Source organism: Copadichromis virginalis, linkage group LG1 (genome assembly GCF_057382275.1).
Source record: "Copadichromis virginalis isolate Kocher_CV1m ecotype Utaka linkage group LG1, C_Virginalis_male_GT1.1, whole genome shotgun sequence".
Classification (NCBI taxonomy): domain Eukaryota; kingdom Metazoa; phylum Chordata; class Actinopteri; order Cichliformes; family Cichlidae; genus Copadichromis; species Copadichromis virginalis.
In genome coordinates, this window is record NC_140618.1 from 8,678,613 (window position 1) to 8,701,049 (window position 22,437).

Consider the following 22,437-nt stretch of genomic DNA (forward strand, 5'->3'; position numbering starts at 1 on the left):
TCCATTCTGTCAATACGAAGCAAGACAAAATGTGTCAGGAATAAAACGAAGATAGTGAGATTGTCTGGTGGATGATTCAGGTTCTGCAAAATGTATTTTTATATATATATTTTTAATATCATTTACTCAAAGTCTCATTTAAAATTGTCAATTTTTTTCAAAAGTGACCTGAGGGCAGGGGACATTGTATAAAACACATGCACAGTTGTCATACAAATTCAAATTACATGCAATAAGGTAAAAATAGATCAAATTTCAAATAAATTACAGTAGAGCTTTGAGAGCAGTCCATTGACCAAGAGTACCCAAATTCCCAGCTGTACAATTTCAGGTCCATCTGTAGCTTATATTTGAAAGCTTTTTTGCCTAATGTTGTTCTGACTCTGGGGAAAAATCCTGGTGAAATTTTGTGAGAGCTAAAGCCATAATAATTTAATTTTTTACACATGCATTTAAAAAAGGGAGGGAACCAGAGAGGGAACCAAAAAATTAGAGACTGATGTATAAAAGCATATAAACATACAGAGACAGCCACTTTTTAGCAGCATATTCCACACTGAACAGTGGCCTATCTGATTTCGACAACCAGTAACAGAGAACATAAAACATAGGGTAAGGATTGTCTAACTCCTTAGCTAAGGTGCTGATCAGTAGTTGTAGATTGCAATGTTTTCTGTAATGTGTAATACAACAAATTATAATTGATAAGAGTTCTTTGCTTTATGAGAATCAAACTTGGATATGACTAACTTACGTTGAGTTAAATGGCACTCAGGCAGAGTGCAGGAATTCAAGTGTCTGCATGACTTCCCAGTATTTGCTACTGACCGTAAAGCATTTAGCGTAGCCAGTCTTTGTACTGGAAAAGTACCCCCCCCACTGAAATTCACGAGTGTGTTTAAAACATTCATCCTTTGTTTCTAGTTTTGACCAGCTAGCCTGCCTTGGAGAGTCGTGCTCCCTTTCTGAGCTCACGCTGGATGGGAATCCTGTAGCCCTGGAGACATGGTACAAGCAGGCCGTCCTGCGCTGTGTGCTTCATCTCAGACAGCTGGACATGAAGCGCATCACAGTAAGACTGACGTGTTCGACTGTGTGTGTTTAAAAGTGATAAACAGGACATCAGCCACCAGTTAACCAGTTCAGCTGTGACTGTTAAGATATTTTGTTGTCCTTTCAGATATTTTTATTTTCTTCTTACAACAAATTGCACAGCTACAATCAGAGAACACTGTGTTACACTGTTTGTTTTGCTATATTTTGCTTATTAAAAATAGGGAAGAAATATTCACAAATACTTTTAGAAGCAAAGAGCTGCCTTAAAGCGATTAAACCTTCACAGCTTATGACTTTGCTGTGGTTGATATTTAATAAACCTATGCCATATTCTCATTACACTTGCATGTTAAGCTAATGGTCCAAACTTTTTGTCCCTCTGATGTTCCTACATGTTGATTCTTGAGAGCGACTCATTCTTGAAATAAACGTTTTTATGATTTCACACTTAAAATTTATTTTGAACCCACATAGTTTCCCATTCACTGTCACTCTGTATCACCAAGTTGTATGAACAACTTTACAGTGCTATATTCTGGAGTCTGACTGTGGTACTGCATTCATTATGCTCTGTTTTATGCTAAAAGCAAAGTGGTTCAGTGACTAAGTTATGACTCTAAGCTACACATTTACATATATTTTACACACAGTGTATGTAGCAAAACAGTGATTATTCTCAGAAAACATGAAATCATTTTTGTCGTACAGTTTGCCAGAAATGTGCTATCATGAAATGTCAGCGTGCTTTTAGAAGCTGTCAGGCAGAGAGCACCCAGGTCTGAGCTTGCACTTTAAAGGAATCTGTAAGTACCACACACCTTGCCCTCAAAACATAGTGCTGATATGAAGTAAAACCAAACCCCCAAAAAACAAAACATGTAACTCAGATTTCAAAATGTTTTTACTTGAATCATAAGAGGTTTCAGGATTAGCAAATTTCAGGATTATTGTGGTCCAATAAAAGCATCTCCACCACATTTCAGCTGCCAATTCCTGATACAAATCAGTTACATTTTCAGAGTTTACTTTAGGGAGACACACAGCATTGACTTAATGACAGAAATGTTTGTCTAGCATTGGGGTTTCTATTTCTTTAAGCATATTATAACTGATTTGGAATATATGTCTCCAGGGAACCATACTACCTCTATGCTGTGAAAGCCCATGCCTGGGTGACTGGTGGGTAGACGGTTCTTTAGGAATCAAAAACGGAAAATGAGAATAAAATTCAGATAACACACATCCGCTAGACTAGAGCATTAATAGTCAACTATTATGTTTCAGAAAAATACCTGAATATGTTTAACATTCAAATTTTAACTGGGAACGTTATTGAAAATCTTAACAGCCTCATAACCGAGAGCTGTTGTCCAAACATTCATTGTTTTGGCAAGTGCACAAACAAAGAATGTATTGACACTGAACAATAGCATCCTTTGCAGTCAAGAAGTTATTCATCAGGTTAAAACAGCTTTTTAATTTTGATATTATATGTTGTTTTTATTATAAAATTAATTTTAAGGATTGTTATATGGGTTTGGATTCTTAACTGTCTCTACCAGCTGACAGCATTTTGCCTGTCTTTATCAGAATTGAGCATCATTTTGCGTCATTACTAGCTCGCCATAGACAGCTGAATATCCCCCTGCTCTTTGCTGGCACACTCAGACTGTGTTGGCTGCATTGCATTCTGGGAGTTTTGGCTTTCCCCAACAGCTGGGCTCAGTTTATCTGAGACTGAAAATCAGACAGATAATCCAGTGATGCAGCCGGTTTATGTGAGACTATCTACCAGCCTCCATAATGGTCCATTTCTAGTGTAGAGAACAGTTGTCCTGACAGGGTCTTTTGTGGTTCCCCTCTCTCTTGAATAATTCAGAACTCTTGAATGGAGCGACACTCTGATTGCACCGGCTTTCTTTTTCAGGACGAGGATCGGCGCATGGCAGGTGTACAGGCTCGAAAAGAGGAGGAAAAGAAGAAGGAGAGTCACAAGCAGACCATTCATAAGGTACCAGTTTGACAAGATTCACTCTTGCTGTCTTTAGCTGGCAGGATGCAAATGCACGTTGTAGACGACAGCAACACAACAGTCTGTTAAGAAGTGAATAAACTCATAATTACCCTTTATATAGTTAGTATGTAGAAGGACAATAATAAGCAGTAAGGTTTTAACATTCTTAAAATGCCACATATAGGTGATGATATCTGATTTGTAGTTTATTCATCTTTTGAATTACTCATAATTATGAGATTCAGGTTCAGGCTTAAATGTGCATTTAAAGAAAAAAAGCAGCTCATCAGACATCAGTCTGCCCTTCAAAACATATTTAATGAGAAGGCTCTAAAATATTTAGGTCATGATAAGGATTTTTATTTATGAGTTTATTTTTTTCTTTTGACATATGTCTCTTGGGACTGATGAAGCTCATTAATAGTGTACATATTTTGGATGCTTCATAGATGTGAATTTCTTTTAATGCATTCTCTTTTCTTCTGTATGATACAAAAACCCTTTTAGATGGAATCTGGAGTATTGTACAGAGTTCACAGGGGTACTGTATTTGTAAAGGAGTCTATAAATGACACTTTATAGCTTTAAATGATCTAAGATGTTCTGCTTTGCACATGCATCTGTTTTGCGGTAAATATGTTTGTGTGTGTGTGCCAAAGCTCCTGCTGCTTTAACTGTTAGATGGACCCTATGCCGAAACTCGTTGTCTCTCAGTTACCTAACTCTCTTTAATCCCTGGTGTTGAGAAAATTTTATAGTGAATGCCACAGCCAAGGGTTCACAAAGGCCAAGGACTTACCATGAACTGATACTCATCCCTGCTTCAAGGAGTGGCACATTCCTTAGCTGAGTATATTGCAACTCCAGCTGTCCAAGTAAGAGTAATTGAAATAGAACAGAGAGGCAGAAATCTTCTCTCTTGCAGGGTGGGATGTCACATTTTTCTGGTGTAAAAGGCAAACACTGTTAAATCATAATGCTGTAGTGTGACAAAAGAAGCAAATGAATTGGACTAAGAAATCACTATATAATTTCAAATCTAATATAAATTGAGTTCTATATCTGCTTTAGTAAAATGTCTTACTTTATTGTACTTTATTGTATATGCTTTCTTTAACAATGTATCCCAGTAAAATATATATATGAGGAAGGCAAGAAGGATATGATTTTCTGTGACCTGATGAAAACACACAGAGGTTCTATTAGCATGCTAGCTCTGTCCTGCTCAGGAGATTTGACACTTGAAACCTTCTTTGTTCTGTGTATGTTTGTGTGTGTGTTCTGTTCATCAAGGAGAAGCGGCGTCTAGCAATCCGTAATGCTGCACAGCAGTGGGAGGGTGTCAGGGCCTGCCTGGAGCTCCCATCCACAAATGGCGCTAAAGAAGAAGTCAGTCCAGAGAACAGCCCGGCTCACAGCCCCGCCCAGACCAATGGCCTTACACAGGAACCTTCCCCTGATGAACCGAGGTACACACAGCATGTACAGAAAATTAAGATGGATTTTAGAAGTAAAAATTAGACAGTGACTGGTTAAGATACTGACGTTATGAGCAAACTATGTTATACTACATATTCCTGGTCTAGTTAGAATTGTGGTTTCAGTCATGGTTTATTTTTAACTGTTTTTACTACCTTTTTAGCTTTTCACAATGGAGATTGGTTTCCAGTTGATCGATCTACCAACTTGGTTTTGAATGAAGTAACTCATGGATACATACAGTGTTGCCTTTAGCCAACTTTTTAATTTTCCTTTTGAGCCAGAATTTTGGCACAGCGATTCATGCCTCCCTCAGGAATAATTGTAATTACTTTGGTAATTACATAATTACCAAAGTAATTATGCTCATAATTCATCTACCACCGTAACTGAGTCAAAAAATGTATTTTCATTTAACTAGTTCTATGGTTGATAAACAAGTACATGCAAAACTAAAAACATTTCCATCATTCATGAGTTATTTAAGAAAAAATTAAATATGGCAGTTCTTCCTGACTGTACACAAAACAAATCAATGAAAAACAATTCAATGAAGTTGAGCAGAGCAGTTAATACTTAAATTAGTGATCATGAATGAAAAATGTAGTCTTTTTGGTAACTGATAGAAGTAAATTAGCATCGTGTGTGTAGGTGGGAGGAGAGAAAAGTGAAAAATGCAACAGTGAGGGAACTGTATACATTGCTGTGTAAACTTTTGTGTTGCATATAATTGTCACAGTTCATCCTGTGTGCAGATATTTTTAAGTAGAAAGATGAGACAATATAACAATGATTGTTTTTGTGATTCCGGCTTATTATCACTATTACTTATCTTTTATTACTTGTTATTTTTTATCTTATAGGATTTTAGAAAGAATTGTTTTTGTCCGTTGTTGAAAATTTTTGTTTATTTTTCATCAGGCGGGTAAGCCCAGGTTCAGGACCAGAGCGGCCATCTGGGGGAACAGAAATCAGACTCCAGAGCAACAGCCGTCCAAACAGCCCACGAGACCCCAAGTAAGACAAAAATGCCACAATGATATATTTTACTTAAATATTTAAAGTGATCACAGGCACTGAAAAAAATCTCACATAATTTGACTCCTGCCCCCTTGAAACATCTATTAACAAAGTACTGTTTGTCACATTTAAATGCAGTGTTTTAGCAGCTGCTGTACCATTTTAACTTATTAACAGATGGCAGAATGGCCTAGACAGAACATGTAGGGATCATTCTGGTAATATATTCAGATACTGCAACAGCTGGTGTGTGAAACATACCTTAAAATATTATTTTACAGCACAGTTACCCCTTTATTTACTTCAGGCATGTTGCCTTTGGTTACTCCTCAGCTCTCTGAACTCTGGTAAGATGAGCAGATGCACATGTAGATGTCTGAAAACAGTTCTTTTCTTTCAAATATTTACAACATGACATTGCAAAAAGTTTAAATCAGTAGTGTGGACTCAGTATAATGTGGAAGTAATGCCCTTATATTCTTTCCTATCAAGACTGATACAAGTCTGGATGAATTATAAGTGGGAGGGTTGAGATGAATGTGTGCGCTGTGTTAAGGGCTATTATTACATGTTTCAAAGAGGGCCCTTTCTTCCTGCACCAGGATATGAAAATGGCCCTAAAGTAAAATCTTCAGTGCCAGTGGTTTTCTTTTACTGGTCTATTATAACTTTACTAACGTAGCTTAACAGGTCATAGTGATGCGAAGTCTGCCATAGTCTTATCAGCTAAGACTTGAATTACTTTGGCTTGTACTGTGTGACAAAATACAAAGGGAATTTACAAACCATGGCACCACTACTAACACGAAAGAGAAGCAACATGTATGAAAGGGTCAAGGGGTAAAAAATCAAAATGCTTGGAAATATGAGAATTAGGAAATTTAAAACTTGTTTTGTTCACCACTGGGTGGGTGTACAGAATGTTGTAATGCCTACACAGTGTGGTCCTGATTACCTCGAAGAGCTGTTGAAGTACTACACCCTGAAGAAAATTACAACATCCTCCCCCATAGAGTGCATGGATACATAATGTCATCTCTGGTTCTTTCTTTAAATACAGAGATAAATCACCCCTTTCCAATGAAAGGAACGAATGAAACAAATGTTGATGCCACTTTTAGCTTGATAGTATCATCGTGCTCCTAAAATTTATGGGACAATAGTTTGTATCATTGCCAAATTATGGCTGTTATGTAGGCTTGATTGTATTCATTTTTGTGAAATCTTAGATTTAATTAACCTCATTACCCCTGACAGATGCAATAAGGGTTGCATGGCAATAGAAGAGTTATTACCCAGAAATTCAGCAATTGAGTTGGGAAGAGATGGAAGGGGCTTTGTAGTGTTTATACATTGATGAAATTGAGAGATCCTGAACAGGTGTTTGTTTTTTTGAGGCACATAAATCAGTTAGATACCGGAACAATGGTGAGAAAAAGATTTAGTGGGCTATATGAGTGAAGGAAGAACTTAAGACGTTTTAAACCAGTGCAAGCTGTAGGAATACTTTACAGAAACAGGACTGTTCTGTGCAACACTAAGTACCCAGTAAGCCTGCATCTTAATAAATTGCATTCACTTTTTACAAGATGGAAATGATGGAGTGGCGTGTTAAAATAACAGCTCGGTTCAAAGTTTCATATGTGTCACTACCTCACAATATTTAGGCATTTGTACAAGCTGTTTCTGTGGTGGGATTCAGTTGTTAAGAGATGACAGATGTCCCTTTTAAAACCTCTTTTGGATTATGTTAAATAGCGCTAATTAAATGAAATGTTGTTCCCTATAATTCCTTGAGCGAGCAGGAGCTGTATAATTGTGATAGATTCTTCACTCCGTCTTCCCCGCCTTGCTCTCTTCTTCTCTCAGCATGTGTACATGGGTTCATGTCATAAGGGGATTCAGGGCCACCTGGAGCCTTCAGCTGTGCTGAACAGTATGTGACAGTGCAGATTGTGTTGATGGCATGCTGCCAGGTGTTTAGAAGTTACTCTCATTCTTGATGTGACTTATCTACATACTACACTCCATCTCCTGCACTGTTCTTCAACTCCTTCTGATTTATAGCCTTTGGCATTCTTGCATCTTGGAGGCGTGGCATGTTCCTTAAATATATTAAACTGCCTTTCAGAGTCTGGCGTCTCCCCGTCTAGTTCCATGTTTTTGTCCATGTGTGCACTTGAAACACGACCCACTTGAATTTTACGGTTTTAAAACTTCTTTGCTACTACTTTATCTAACATATATGCTTGCAGTCAGTGAGATTTTGATTTAGAGATCTTGTCATCTGAAATAGTCATCTATCAATGTCCACACATGTTTTTAAAATAAAAATGTAAAAAAATGGATGCACTCCTTCTACTGCACTTGTTGCAAGAATTATTTGAACCCTTTGTACATGTTGGCATCCATGTTTGTAAGGTTGGTATATGTACTAATATAAAAAGCATAATTCTGACCTTTTGTACTGTTTTTGTACTGTTTTTATACAGTTGTGGAAAAAAAAACAATACAAAAAAACATTTGCACAGCAGTCTGTGCAGTCTTGTACAAAACTAAGAACATTCTTAGGAACTAGGAGGATAAGTTGCAAGAAGATCAAATGCATACTAATCAAATGCATCTAATTAACTGATCATCAGCATGTGTGACCACCTTTATAAGTGTAGAGTTTGTGGCAGATTTCTGGTTTGTAGCATTCAAGTGCATGTTAACGGAATTCCACAGTTTTCCTAGTAGTGGCCTTCCTAGCAAGTATGAATGTTAAATGTTAAAGTTCATGACAGTACAATTATAAAAAGACTGAAAAATTGTGGCTTGTTTGAAAAGGTTACCAAGCAAAAATCTATTTTCTCTGAAAAGAACATAGCAGCCATAAGAATTCTGGAACAGTGTCTTTTTGACAAACATGAACAAAGTGGCGTTGTTTTGCCATACCGCACAACACCACATTTGGCAAAAAGTAAACACAATATCAGTACATTCACAGACCAGCTGTCATTCATAGTAGTGCAGATTTGTGTTCCTTTTACAGCTGCAAAACATGGGTACCATGTAGCCACTGAGTCAACTATGAACTCCTCTGTATGCCAGTGTATTTTATGTGAGGCCATGTCACAGCATCAAATGTACAACAGAATGGCTGAAAAGGAAACAATCAAGGTATTTGAATGGCCAAGTCAATGTATTACATGATGGGGTGTTCCTAGTTTTTCACATGACTGAATACGATGTAATCGCTGTACTTAAGAAAATGCTTTTTAAACTTTCAGGGTTTTTCTTTTGAGTGTAAGTTCAATTTTTGGCCACTGGGGAAAAAATGACAGAAAGGCTGACTGTTACACATATCAGTTTCTTTAATACATCTGTGGAATCCCCCACACCATGACCGTCCCTTGACATTTGACTAACAAGCCACAGAGTGAGTGGTGGATCACATTCGCTATGTTGGAGTAATATGTCTAGGTAAAAACATAATGATTGAGGGGGACACTCCTCATCAGTGAGTGGTGCATTGTGAGAGGTTCAGGTTGTATTACATGATTAATTTAGTTCAGCCTGGAACAGTATAGCTTGAAAATGTTACTTCCAACTGCAAGAATTTATATATATATATATATATATATATATATATATATATATATATATATATATATATATATATATATCGTTAGCTTCATAGCATAAGTGCCTAAGTCATTGACTTAGTCAAATGACTTAGGCAATTATGCTATGAAGCTAACGATATATATATATATATATATATATATATATATATATATATATATATATTATTTTTTTTTTTTTTTTTTTTTTTTTTTTTTTTTTCCGGCCTGAAATGACACAGTGCCTGATTTGTTGTGATTACTGGAAAGCATAATTTGAAGCAAGTGAGCTTATTTTTAACACTAATTAAACTGTGTTTAACTCACAGAAGTCTTATGTAGACTACTGTATTTATTTACGACTGTACATTAACACAAAAATAAATCCATCACCAAGATCAATCCATCACCTGATGAGAAGCACATTGTCAGTCAGTTGTGTCACTTATTCCCCTAGCAGGCTGAACATGTTATATTGATAACTATAAGGTTTCACTATGACACTCTGGTAATCTTATATAATCATTCTCACTGTCTTCACTTTTTAATATAATTAGTGGAACATGTAGTAGTTCTGTCTCATTTTTTTCATCTTATTTGTGTGGCTACACAGTTAATTAATCAGCATATGAATTCTGTAAGTATGAAATTTGTAGACAACACATGGACTTTATGATTTTAATTTCTTCCAATTTGCTTACTGTTTATTAGTTTTAACAGCTTTTAGACCAGTGGTTAATAGATTGAGACAACAAACTGCAGATTCACAAAAAAATAAAATACTAATACCAATATTTCTGTCCAAAGAGTAAACACGTTACAGATTTTGAAAGTATGAAATTACACACTAATACACACAAAAATGTGCAAACCTGTTTTTGTTTGCATTTCCTTTACTTGGTCAAGCTTGTCAATCTAGTTGAGACACAACACTTCCTGTAGCAAACTGCTCATTTTAAAAAGGCATGTTACTGATTTAGTTCAATTATTCATTGACAGTACTTGTTTGGTTTTTAAAAATCTATGGCAACCTTTTTTCAACCTAGGAGAGGAAACTGCACCTACTCGGGGCTATAGAAAAAGCTTTTGTTTGAGGGCCACTCTCCAAAAATGGTGACTTTTTAAACAAGCTGTATATATGAGACAGCCTCACAGAGGTGGGACCAAGTCATTGTTTTGCAAGTCTCAAGTCAAGTCTCAAGTAATGTCAGGCAAGTCAGAGTCGAGTCTCAAGTCACTGGTGTAAAAGTCCGAGTCAAGTCACAAGTCTGAAATTTTGAATTTCAAGTCCTTTCGAGTCTTAAAAAAAAAACAACGAAAAAATAATGTTGCAGTTATGCTAAATGTAAATATTAGACCATGTAATTTTTAAATCTGTTTTTCTCAACACATGACAAAATAGTGAACTTAGAAAATATACACAAATTGTGAAATTGCACCTCTTTAAAATGCAGCTCAATTAAACCTAGCTCCAAGAATAATTTTCACCGACAGTTCTGAGATAAGCTGCATGTTATTCTTGGATGCGGTTGTAGGACCAGCTTTAAAATCGCATGACAAAAATATCATACACATTAAAAAAAACTGTATCACCAACGTAGCCTGGACAACATTTGCTAGTTAGATGAAGTCAGCTATCTCATCGTAGCATATTTATATGCATATTTATAATCATACGGTTCTTGGAGTGAGTGCATACACTCATGAAGTTTAGTAACTTCAGGTCACTGCAACAAGCCCAGGTACAGTTTACCGACGGATGGGTACAGGACCTTGAAATGCACCGTGTAGAACGAAAGACCATCGTACGTATCATAAGTTTACCAGTCTCACAAATTGTCGTCATAAATACACATTCCTTAACCGTTTATTAATAGGACCTTTGAGCTCAACGGTAATTAATTAGTAGTGGAAATAATTTCTGGTACCCATCACAGAAATGTAGCAGTGACAATAATACTGTATGCTGTAATCGTACTGGGCAATTAGTGATACAAAAAACCTGTTTTATCCTGTGAATAAAAGTATATGTTTTTGTCAATGTACCATAATAACAGAAGCGAAACGCAATATCGTGTCAGGACAATTCACTATTTATGCACAATAAATAAAGGAGCATAGCGCGACAATTTCTGTTCAGCGCCAGACTTGCTTGTAACCTATATCACCAATTATGTTAAGAAAAATGACGTATTAACTACTAAAAAACACTGACCTTCGTGTAAATGCTTGGAGCCAGTGTTGGGAAGGTTACTTTTAAAATGTATTCCATTACAGAATACAGAATACATGCCCCAAAATGTATTCTGTAACGTATTCCGTTACGTTACTCAATGACAGTAACGTATTCTGAATACTTTGGATTACTTAATATATTATCATGCTTTTTACAACAACGTGAATGTACTATTGCTGTGTGATTTATTACTATTACTGAAGGTCCGCGACTCCGAACTGTAGTAAAGGGACCTCTGACTAATGCGGCGGGGTCCCTGTCGGCTTGTAGCCGAAAACTAGCTTTACTTTGTTGTCTGGGTCAACTTTTCTTGCGAGAGACAGAGAGAGGCGTTGAAAGACTGCTCCAACAGAACTTATTGTTTTCGGAGGAAAACACGAACACGGTGTACAGTCGAGTCTTAATAGCTTACTTACAACTGGGCTCGTCAGGCACTCTTCTTGGCTGAAGTGGTTATTATTATATTTACATGCTTCCAGCTCCCGTTTTTCCTCGATGACAACTCGTACCTTTCCACTCCCCTTTTTCTCCCTCCTCGCGCTCACAGACCCATAACGTGTATGGCAGTCCATTCTCCCTGCAGCACGGACTACACTGCCCATGATGCTACATTCTTTAGAGCTATGCTTGTAGCATTCTGCCTGTTAGCTTAGCACAACAACAACGACAACAACAACGAAAAGGCGCTCTCTCACCCAGGAAACACACAGTCGCAGAGAGAGAGAGCGTCGCCCTGTAACCATGGCAACCGTAACGCTGCCGCCTGGAACAACAGAACGTAGCTGTCAAACAAAACCCAAACAGTCCTGACCCGCGACAATATGAAACAGGAAAGTACCGCAGTGTAATCCATTTATTTCAACAAAGTAACTGTATTCTGAATACCACCTTTTTAAACGGTAACTGTAACGGAATACAGTTACTCATATTTTGTATTTTAAATACGTAACGGCGGTACATGTATTCCGTTACTCCCCAACACTGCTTGGAGCAGACTAACCTGTGAGCTGGAGTGTTCTGGGACGTTATATTTGATCTTTGAATGGCTGCAATCCAGGCCATCCGTCGCGTCCTTGTTACTTCGGAAACATGGCTTGAACAATTTCTCTTCAACGACGTAATCCGATAACAACCGATCTCTTTACCCGTCGGCTTCCCGTGGCTGTCATGAGACCGGCTATTGCAGTTAATAATACAACGGCTTCTTGACATTTTTGTGTTTCTTTTTATCGCTGTATAACTGATTTTAATTGAAAGCCTGCGTGCGCTAGTACCGCTTGCCACGAGTTCCCAGAATCCTTTGCGGTTCTACCCGTGAATGACGTCACATTTTCAATCTCTATATAATATGCATGTTAAATTTTATATTTGGGGTAAAATATCAAGTCTTTTCAAGTAAACCGGTTCAAGTCCAATTCAAGTCCCAAGTCATTGGTGTAAAAGTCCAAGTCAAGTCACAAGTCTTAGAACATTTTTTCAAGTCAAGTCTAAAGTCATAAAATTAATGACTCGAGTCTGACTCGAGTCCAAGTCATGTGACTCGAGTCCACACCTCTGCAGCCTCATTATGGAAAACTAAATATACTCTTTTTGTTCACATTATATTTTGTGCCCCTGACTATCTATTTAAAACCTATCTAAGGTCACAACTCAAACTCACACTTTCTAAAGTTTGGTCTCTGTGTAATCTTGGATTAGACTTCAGTAATCAAGGGATTAATCTTAAAAGTACTTTGGCTTTCTGTTGCATTTTGTCAAGAGGATATGAAACATGAATAGGGGTGATTTGTCTATTGGCGGCCTGAAGTCAGGATGATCACTGTTGAAGGGTGGAGCCAGTAGCCATCTGATGCCCTGCTATGCTGAAAAGTCCCTTGAGTGTCAGCAGACCCAGACGGAGATTATGTCTCCTTGAGACTCGCCAAGATTCTCTACTCTCACGACTCTCTTATCAGAGAAGGGCACTTCAACTGTTGTCTAGGAGTATAGAAAGTAATTGGGCAGCACAAACAGGACATTGACTAGACCAGTGAGTGTTCTCTTGTGTTCCACTTCTCTTAGCAACAATGCCTGAATTTTCAAGCAAATGTAGCATACACTTTTTTCATGAAGACATTCTTCAAGTTTCACAAAAAAAACCCCACAATTTGCGCATTTATATTCGTATATTTTATTTATATTGTCTCTGTATTTATATATATGTGTGTGTGTATAACTCTGTAACTTCTGTCGGTGCTGTGCTTTTTTGGAAATCGAATTTCCCAGAGGAACCCACCCGAGGGATTAATAAAGTTCTATCTTATCTTATCTTATCTTATCTTATCTTATCTTATCTTATCTTATCTTATCTTATCTTATCTTATCTTATCTTATCTTATCTTATCTTATCTTATCTTATCTTATCTTAGTATCAGAAAATTAACTTAAGGAGTGTTTTCGTGTGTGTTTGTATGTAATTTGCAGGCTTGTGGAGGCAGGGAGTGGCAGTGTTCAAAGCTTGTCCTTGTCTGACAGTCACCTGGCAGAGCTGGATGGAGACACCCTGCGTTTATTTGGACTTGGAGCCCTGGAGGCCCTGGAGAGGGGCTGGGGTGTTCAGACTGCTGGTGCTGTCACTGTAATAACCTTCCGCTACATCAACTTTGATGCCATAGTACCAACACTGCCACGAATAAGAGTCAAGTTCCCAAATCTGTCGGTGAGGCCATGTTATATTATTAGCTGTGCAGCTGTGATGACTTAATTAATTAATTAATCAGGAAGGAATACGGAAGGAAGGAAGGAAGGAAGGAAGGAAGGAATACGCTCAATGCATTTTTTATTTACCTTACTCACCAAAGTTCCATGACATGACACCAAAAGACGGTCTTGGCTAGTGGCTATTTGCCAGATCATAGTACATAGTTATTGTCCCTGAACCTTTAGTTAATTTCTCTTATTACGTAATGTATCTTGTAGAGCGCCACATTAACCCAATATACAATAGACAAATAAATTTAATAGTCAGTGGTAGGGCTCATAATTTATACTTATAGCTGCCTCACAGGTATATTGTTGAGGCAGTGTAAATTAAGGCAGTATAAAAAAATCACATCATTTAATATTTTAATATATTGTATATATCTTTTAAACCCTTTTTGCCAAAGGCCAATCTTTTAAGTCCTAGTTGAATTTAGTGAGTTATTGATATAAACAACTACTTATTGCTTTAACACGTACCAACTTTTGTTTCTTTTCGGTAGCATATGATATTCCTGGAAACCAACATCAGCCGTCTGCCGCAGCTGGCAGCCCTGGCTCAGGTGAGGCGCCTAGACCAGCTGACCATACACCCAGACGGCAACCCAGTGGTCAGTTTGACTCTTTGGCGCTCCTTTGTCATCTATCGTCTTCACCACTTCAACCTGCAGAGGATAAATGGCCAGGAGGTGAGGATTAGCTTGGTCTGTTAACACATTCCTGGTGCTTATAGATAGTGAGATATTTTGGCAAAAGCCCCATGACAACATGGTCCATGGAATCCCTCGGACACATGCATCCCTCCACCATGATAAGGTGGCGATTCACAGAGGGGCAATTAATTAATTAAAACATGTCAAACCATTAATTTACTGTTGCCAGCCCTAAATGAATTCAATTCAATTCAATTCAATTTTATTTATATAGCGCCAAATCACAACAAAAGTCGCCTCAAGGTGCTTCATAGATACAATTATAAATTATAGGTCTGTGTCTCCTGGAATGCTGTACCTGAGGATATTGCCTCTACATTAGATCCCATTTTAGACTTGATTTGATAAATGACCTTTATCAAAGGTCTTGTCTCTGTGTTAGCTGCCACTTTCATGTCTTATCCTATCTTGCATCTGTTAAATGGTATCAAACCTTTTTGCTAAGCCGAAGCCATGAATAAAGTTGTAAATCTTCATTTCGTATTGGGAAATACATGAAAAAGCTTGTCACTGAAATATATTGTGCTGTGTGTATGTATGTGCTTTGTGTATTCACCTTAGGTGACCATGAACGACGTTATCGCTGCAGAACGTGTATTTGGAACACTGGGCCATATAGCAGCCACCGAAACTCCACGTTGCCGGCTCCTTCTGCTGCTTGAGGAGTCCAGGTGAGAACTTGATTCCAGATGTTTAACCATAACATAGCATTAACTACAGATTAATGGCAGGTGTGTGCTGTGTCTTGGACCATGTAGATTGTTTGTTTAAGTATGTCAAAAATGTGTGGATCCTTAAATGTGTGTCAGATGTAGGCTTCTGTACATGTGTGTACATGCCTGTGCATAGCGTTTTGTGGGTATATGAGTGTGAGTAACAGTGAGACAGAGCCTGGCACTGAGGAGCCAGGGGAATTAGACTATGTGTCTCAAGATAAGGGTGGGTACTTGGCATTTAGACACAAACATTCCTTTCTCTCCCCAGCCAAAAAACTCTTGAGGTCTGTCTCTCAGGGTCAATTAAAAAACATCCTAACAAGGAAAAGAAATCTGCTTGTCACGCACAAGACTACTTTGGCCAGATTTCTTGTAAAGACATTTTTTGAACTCAGTGATATCTACCTGGATAATAAATAAATTAAGGATTATATACTTCCCAGATAATTGAATACCTCTTGCCTGTAACAGGTTTTACCCCATGTTGGCATCAGAACTGCCTTAATTTTTGATTGCACAGATCACAAAGGAAACATTCCTCATAGATTTTAGTTATATTGACAGGAAACATTTATTGAAAAAGATTGAAAAAAAAAAGATTGAAAAAGATTGAAAATCTCTACTGGATCTGGTTCTACTGGATTGAGATCTGGTGACTGTGTAAGTTATTTGAGTACAGTGAGCTCATTGTCATCTTCAAGAAACCAGTTTGACACGATTTGAGCTTTGTGACACTATCCTGCTGGAAACAGCCATCAGGAGATGGGCACACTAATGCATGTTGAATAAAATGTAAACAATTTTATTTTAAACAACCTAGAACTCAATTTCAACTGCCTTTGTATCCTTTGTATCTCACCTCTGCTTCATGGAGTCTGTTATGAATATATAACACACAACAGCCCAAGGCCAAAGATTAATTTCATATCAGTGCAGAAATCTTACTCACTGTTATCCGCATGCAGGATCTTGAATAATTTGTATCCATCTGACTCACTTATTTTAAAAAAATCTGAAAACTGCTGTAGATTGTTTCTCACATAAAATGTGGTTTTAGTTTCCCAGCATGAATAATAATAAAAAAGAAATTACTGGAAACAGGGATTATGAGTGAGCAAACAGTATTAAAAGATGGTAAATTAATGCTGAGCTCTTGTTATGCCTATTTTGTTTAGAAGAGTTACCTTAAACACTAGTGAGGAATTAAGTTCCTGCATGGTCAGTAAGTTTAGGCATTCTGCGCATTTCAGGATTTGTCCCCACTGGGATTCTGTCACTGCAGCGTCTCCTCGATGCAGAGTTATGGATGGCTGCATAACTCTGCATCAGTGCCTTTATCAGTAAGATGTTTTGATGGGTTTCTTTGCAAAATGATTTTAAAAGTTATGGACTGATTTGACCTGCAAGATATGGCAAAAAAAATCATGTGCATCACATTTTGCAAAAAATAAATAGCTAATAGAAATACTAAAAATTATTGTACGTAATTTTTTATGTAGTCAGATATGCCTCTGGATCCAGGGACTCAATTCATGCAGCATTTGTAGCCGTGGCAAAGGTATGCATTCAGACTGCGTTTATCTGTGCGCCACAGGCGTTCTAGTAAAAAAAACCAAAAAACCCACATCATCCTACACTATGGAATTTATGATCTCATTATAATAAACACTTTCAGTTTATCACACTTTGTTTTGCATCATAAGGAGCTGACACTGGAAACACATGTGATGCTGTTTATATTGCATATATTAGCTATCTGATTTTTCTGTGCACACGAGCTCCTCTAAAATTTGGCATTGAGTCAGTCTATAGTCATCGCTTACTTATCTAATCATTTAATTGCCTTAATTTCATACAAAATCTGTGCTTCTTGTCTTTCCTGTAATAGATGTGAATAGTCCTTTAATGGACCAGAACAGAGATTGCTATCACCAATCAATAATATATATTTTTTTCATTTATAAAATCATTTATAAAATGCTAATGTCCTCTCTCTGTCCCTTGCTTCTCCTTCTTATATAACATGTGTTATACCTGCATTAAGCATATTTCATACTTCCTCTCAGTATAAAGTTACATGTGCAAGATTCAGTAGTGTGTATTCTCTGCTTTCAACAACTGTTCATTTTCACTCATTTGTAGTGTGTGACAGTTGTATTTGTGTTTGTATGCGTTTATAATGGTTGTAATATCCTCGTGGCCATTTCTTGAAAAAGAGAGTTATAATGTCATTTATCTGGATAAGTAATAAAGATAATAGAATATCGTAATAAAGTATAGAGTATAGTAATATAAAGTATAAAATATAGTAATAAAGAACTGATGCACTGTGAACAAGCTGAGAGAGAGAATGGCCCACTTATTGATCTATCTACCTTTAATCAGTTGGGTTAAGTTAAGTTACCTCCCCCACCCACACCTGTCAGGGTTCTTTAACTTCAGTCTGAGTGGTGAAGACATCAAAGGGAAACTAATGCTGTAACTGGGCATGCTTGCTATATTGCTTAAGGTCTCTGATGGACAAAATACAACTAAATTCCTCAGCATTAAACAGATGCCATCTGCATTGTGTTTGTAAAATTCAGGCTGAAACTGTGGGATCATATATCAAACCCAAGGTGTTGTTTCAAGTTTTTTTTTTTAATTTTTTATCAGATCTAACTTCCACGTATCTGTATTATTGTGTTAGTCATTATAATGTGTGAATGACACACACTGATGTGTTTTGGCATACACATGCATTCACACACTCTACAAACTGTCTTATCTTAAAAGGAATGTTTGCCTCCAGCTTCCTCTGAAAAGACAGTTTCAGCATCCTGGCACTGACCTGTGGTACATGTTGGTGCAGTAGTGTATCACATGACATTTACTTTTGATAGACAGCAACATTTGATGTAGTTTATGTTAGAGCGCTGTACTGCTTTAATAAGTGTATTGTACTTCTCTGTGTTAAAGACATTAAAATATTCATGGAAATAGTTCAAAAAGACTATTAACATTTTACATATTGTTTGCCTGTTTTCTTGGATTTAATCCATTATGGTGTTTTTTTGTTCAAAGTATCTGAGTGTTACTGACCTTTCTGAACTGTCAGTGTTTGTTTAAATGCTGTCATTTCTGACGACTTCTTAAGTGAGCCCTTTCCCTTATTTCTCAAGAAACTGTTTTCACAGTATTAAGTTGAGATAGTGCCATTTGATGGATACAAAAACATGCCTTTATTATAGTGGTGCCACTCACTTGCAGCCACTGTTTCTCCCCAGGTGTCTTTGTGTTTTTTCAGTCTATATCTGACTTACTCTTCTTTCTTGTCTTTCTTCACCCTGAAGGAAGCGGCAGTTGCAGTTCCTGTTGGAGGGGCGTGGCCGGCGGGCAGGACTCAGTCCAGAGGAGCTGCGTGATAATGGGAAACTCCTGGGAGAAGGCCTGAGCAGAGCGTTGTTTAACTATCCAAGCAGAGACTGCAGTGCAGAGAGCCCTGAGGTTAGTTCTTATTTATAGTGCTGACTGTACTTCATCTTCAAAAGAAGGTTAAGAGAAAATACAAACAATGACTTGAACAGGAGTCAGCTTCTGGTGTCATTCATACAAATAACACACAGGTCATTAATGCACCATCGAACAGGAATCAGTATTTGAGTTGTTGTTATATTTTGTCAGTTTGTGAGACTACAGGTGTCAACACTGCAAGAAAAGTCTAGTCCCAAAGGACTGACAGAATCAGTCCTTTCTAATTCATGCAGGACTACTGTATTGTGAAACTTGTATCTTGATCTGCAGTCATTTATATTCAGAGAACAAAGCAGGCCTCTGTTGCAACAGTTATGGCATTGATTAAGTCAGATAAAGCAGGAGTGAGCAGTATGGGTGAGATGGACTGAAAGTTGGTTTTCAACTATTATAGCAATAAAAGATATTGTGCATGCTGTTTTATCATCATCATTGCTAAAGGTTTCACTAACAAGTGCAACTAATACCACCAGTGTTGCTTTGCAGAAACTTTGCATTGGATGGCATAGCTTATAAAACACACATTATAAGCCGAAGAAAAAACAGCAATTTCTGAAATCTTAAAATTACTTTCCTCAACCAGATACAGTTAACATGGTTCCACTTGGGATTACTTAATATTACTCAAATTTCTATTTTCTCTTAAATTCAGCAACAATAAATACAGTGAACTTGGGATAACAGCACATTGGAGAAGCCTAAGCCTCTAGCTACTGTAGCCTCTTAGTAACTGGCACTTGCACTAATGCAGTTTCATCCTGCTTTATTTGGGTGCAATTTAACCTCCTTTTACTGAGGACAGAGTGGAGCATCTGACATGTTTGTGCAGATCAGGCACCAGTACCTGTTTTGGCATGACAGTACTCTTGCTTTTCTGCCCCATGTTCAGGTCACCTCTTTCACCTCTCTTTTAAAGTTAGATAAAGGCTTTTTACCCAATTTCATTATAACATCAACGCCAGCATTGACTTTATAATTTAGTTGTATGTTTAACAAAAGCGTACTGCGATATGTAAGACCTCTGTTTCCACTAATCTAAGACACTCCTATCATTTCTGTTTGAAAAACAAATGTATTTATAAGATAGAAAAATGAACAAACCAAATGTATTAGAATTTGTAACGCAAACATGCAAATTATGTTGTTCTGTTCACAGTCTATACGTATGTTTAAATAAGTATGGAAATCATTTGAATGTTGACTCAAGAAACAGCTTAGTGGAATAGAGGAATGGGAGTAAACTATCATCTTAACATCTCCAACAGTGAAGCATGGCATGCTCAATGAAGAAAGATCTTTATTACACACAGTGTAGGGTAGACCGTAAAATGAAGAGAGAGAGTGAGAGTGGCTTGCAGGAAATACTCTGAAGTAGACTCAAACACAGGGCACAGCAGAGAGAAGCATAGCCTTCGGCATATTAGTTGTCTGCTCAACCACAGTGCTGTGAAAAAGAATTTGCCCTCTTAGTGATTTTTTCCTTTTTTGAAAATTTGTCACAATTACATGTTTCAGATCATTATGCACATTTTAATGTTAGACAAAGATGATTCCAGAAAATATAAAGTGCACTTTTACGAGATGATTTCATTTATTGAGGGGAAAAAAGTTATCCAAACCTACCTACCTCCATGTGAAAAAAAAACTGTGGAGGAATTTTTGCCAACTCGTCTTTGCAGAATTGTTTCAATTCAACCACATTGAAGGGTTTTCAAGCATGAGTGGCCTGTTTAAGTTCATGTCAAAGTGTGTCAGTAGGATTTAAGTGTGGACTGTGATTCAGGCACTCCAAAACCTTAAATTTGTTTTTGAATTCGTTTTTTGAGCCAAACAGTTTTTTGAGCAATAGCTTTTTTCGCACAAGGCCAGGTAAATTTTGATAACTTTAAAGGAAAAAACAAAAAACTTTTTTGTCATTTATAAGCTGCTTTGTTTTTCTAGACTTCCCATCTTTTATTAACGTGTCTTACAGGATAATATGTCGTTAGCTGTCCTTGAAACAAAGCTTAGTAGATGTTGGGTGTTGCAGCAGTAGAAAGTGTCAAGAAAGCTTTTTGCACCAGAGATCATTAGAATTGATCCGATCCGAATAGTGCAAATTTTCCTTGTGAACTAAGAATCTAAGGTTTCACTTTTGCACTATGATTGTATTATGGGTGTGTTTAATAAAGACATGTAGGATTATTACTGTCTGTGTGTTATTATCTGAAGTTTGTGTACTTATTATATTTTTCAGCCCATTGTGAGCAGTTCATAGAGAAAATAGACAATCTCAATGGTTTCACATGTTCCCATGCCATAGAAAAACAGAATCAACAACAATGAGCTCTCTTTCCTTTCACAGGAGGGCAGTGTGGAGTCGTCAGAGCGTGCTACTATGGTAGAGCAGTACCTACAGGAGTTGGTCCAAAGTGCATCAGACACCAACCTGAAGGGCGAGGCTTTACACAAGCTCTGGCCTTCCATGTTTGCAGAGATGGTGAGAGACTGTGTCTTGGAGATGAGGGACCAAGCGACCTTCCGCCAAGCCAGCCTGGCAAAGCTCTCTGAGACCAAGTGAAAAGGACCAAAGGTTCACTGTTAGGCAACATACATGCACACGTGGACAGAGCTTTCTTGGGCATCTTCGTCCTTTAATTTCAAAATGGATAACACATAATCACTTTATCAGTTTTAATGCATTTGGAAACACAAGGGTGTATTTCCTTAGTCTGTTGGAAGCTTCTGCTTGAAATGTACGTAGACTATTTTATAGGTGTCTGAAGAAATTGTCTGAATGTAGATTTTTCACTAAAAACCCACAGTTTGAGTCTTCAGAGCTTGAAGGTAAATAATACTTGAAGAATGTTAAAGAGACTTAGTGACTCAATGTGCATTGTTGCCCCTAGGGAGCATTGTCTGCACTTTAAAAGCCATCTGAATGACCCTTCTACACCATTAATATCATCAGCTGAAAATGACCAGTGTCTCTTTTCTTGAGACTAGAATGATTTTTCTGTCTTAAAGCCTGTCTCATCCATTGCTCTCTCATTTCTTCCTGCGGGGCATAAATGCAAGGGCACAAACAAGGACAAGGTCTTTTCTTTGTTTACCACTGATTTTCTGTATTGTGCTTAGTATTAAACAATTCTGCATTAACACTGAGATTGTCTGCATAGTATGCCTAATTATTTTTCTGATAAATGTTTCTACTGCAGTGAAGGGGCTAGGTCATCCAGTTAGATCATTTCTTAAAATATGCCATTCTCACTTTGAAAGTCAGTCACAAGCCATTGGTATTTCAGAAGGCGGAGGCTCTACATTCATGCTAGGAGGTCCAAAAACTAGGAAGGTAGTGTGAACTAAG

At 37.4% G+C, this 22,437-nt stretch overlaps 1 protein-coding gene across 2 annotated transcripts in view; it reads left to right on the plus strand.

Annotated features, from left to right (window-relative positions):
• lrrc49 (leucine rich repeat containing 49) overlaps positions 1 to 22,235 on the plus strand; it is a 35,256-nt gene extending 13,021 nt beyond the window's left edge. For both annotated transcript variants that reach the window (XM_085445229.1, XM_085445149.1), the window contains exons 11-19: positions 925 to 1,072; positions 2,984 to 3,067; positions 4,364 to 4,539; positions 5,471 to 5,566; positions 13,874 to 14,108; positions 14,653 to 14,838; positions 15,424 to 15,533; positions 18,911 to 19,064; positions 21,436 to 22,235. In XM_085445229.1, coding sequence (XP_085301355.1) covers positions 925 to 1,072; positions 2,984 to 3,067; positions 4,364 to 4,539; positions 5,471 to 5,566; positions 13,874 to 14,108; positions 14,653 to 14,838; positions 15,424 to 15,533; positions 18,911 to 19,064; positions 21,436 to 21,651 — 1,405 coding nt within the window. In that variant the 3' untranslated portion in view covers positions 21,652 to 22,235. The remainder of the gene's footprint in view (positions 1 to 924; positions 1,073 to 2,983; positions 3,068 to 4,363; positions 4,540 to 5,470; positions 5,567 to 13,873; positions 14,109 to 14,652; positions 14,839 to 15,423; positions 15,534 to 18,910; positions 19,065 to 21,435) is intronic.
• The last annotated feature ends 202 nt before the right edge of the window (positions 22,236 to 22,437 follow it).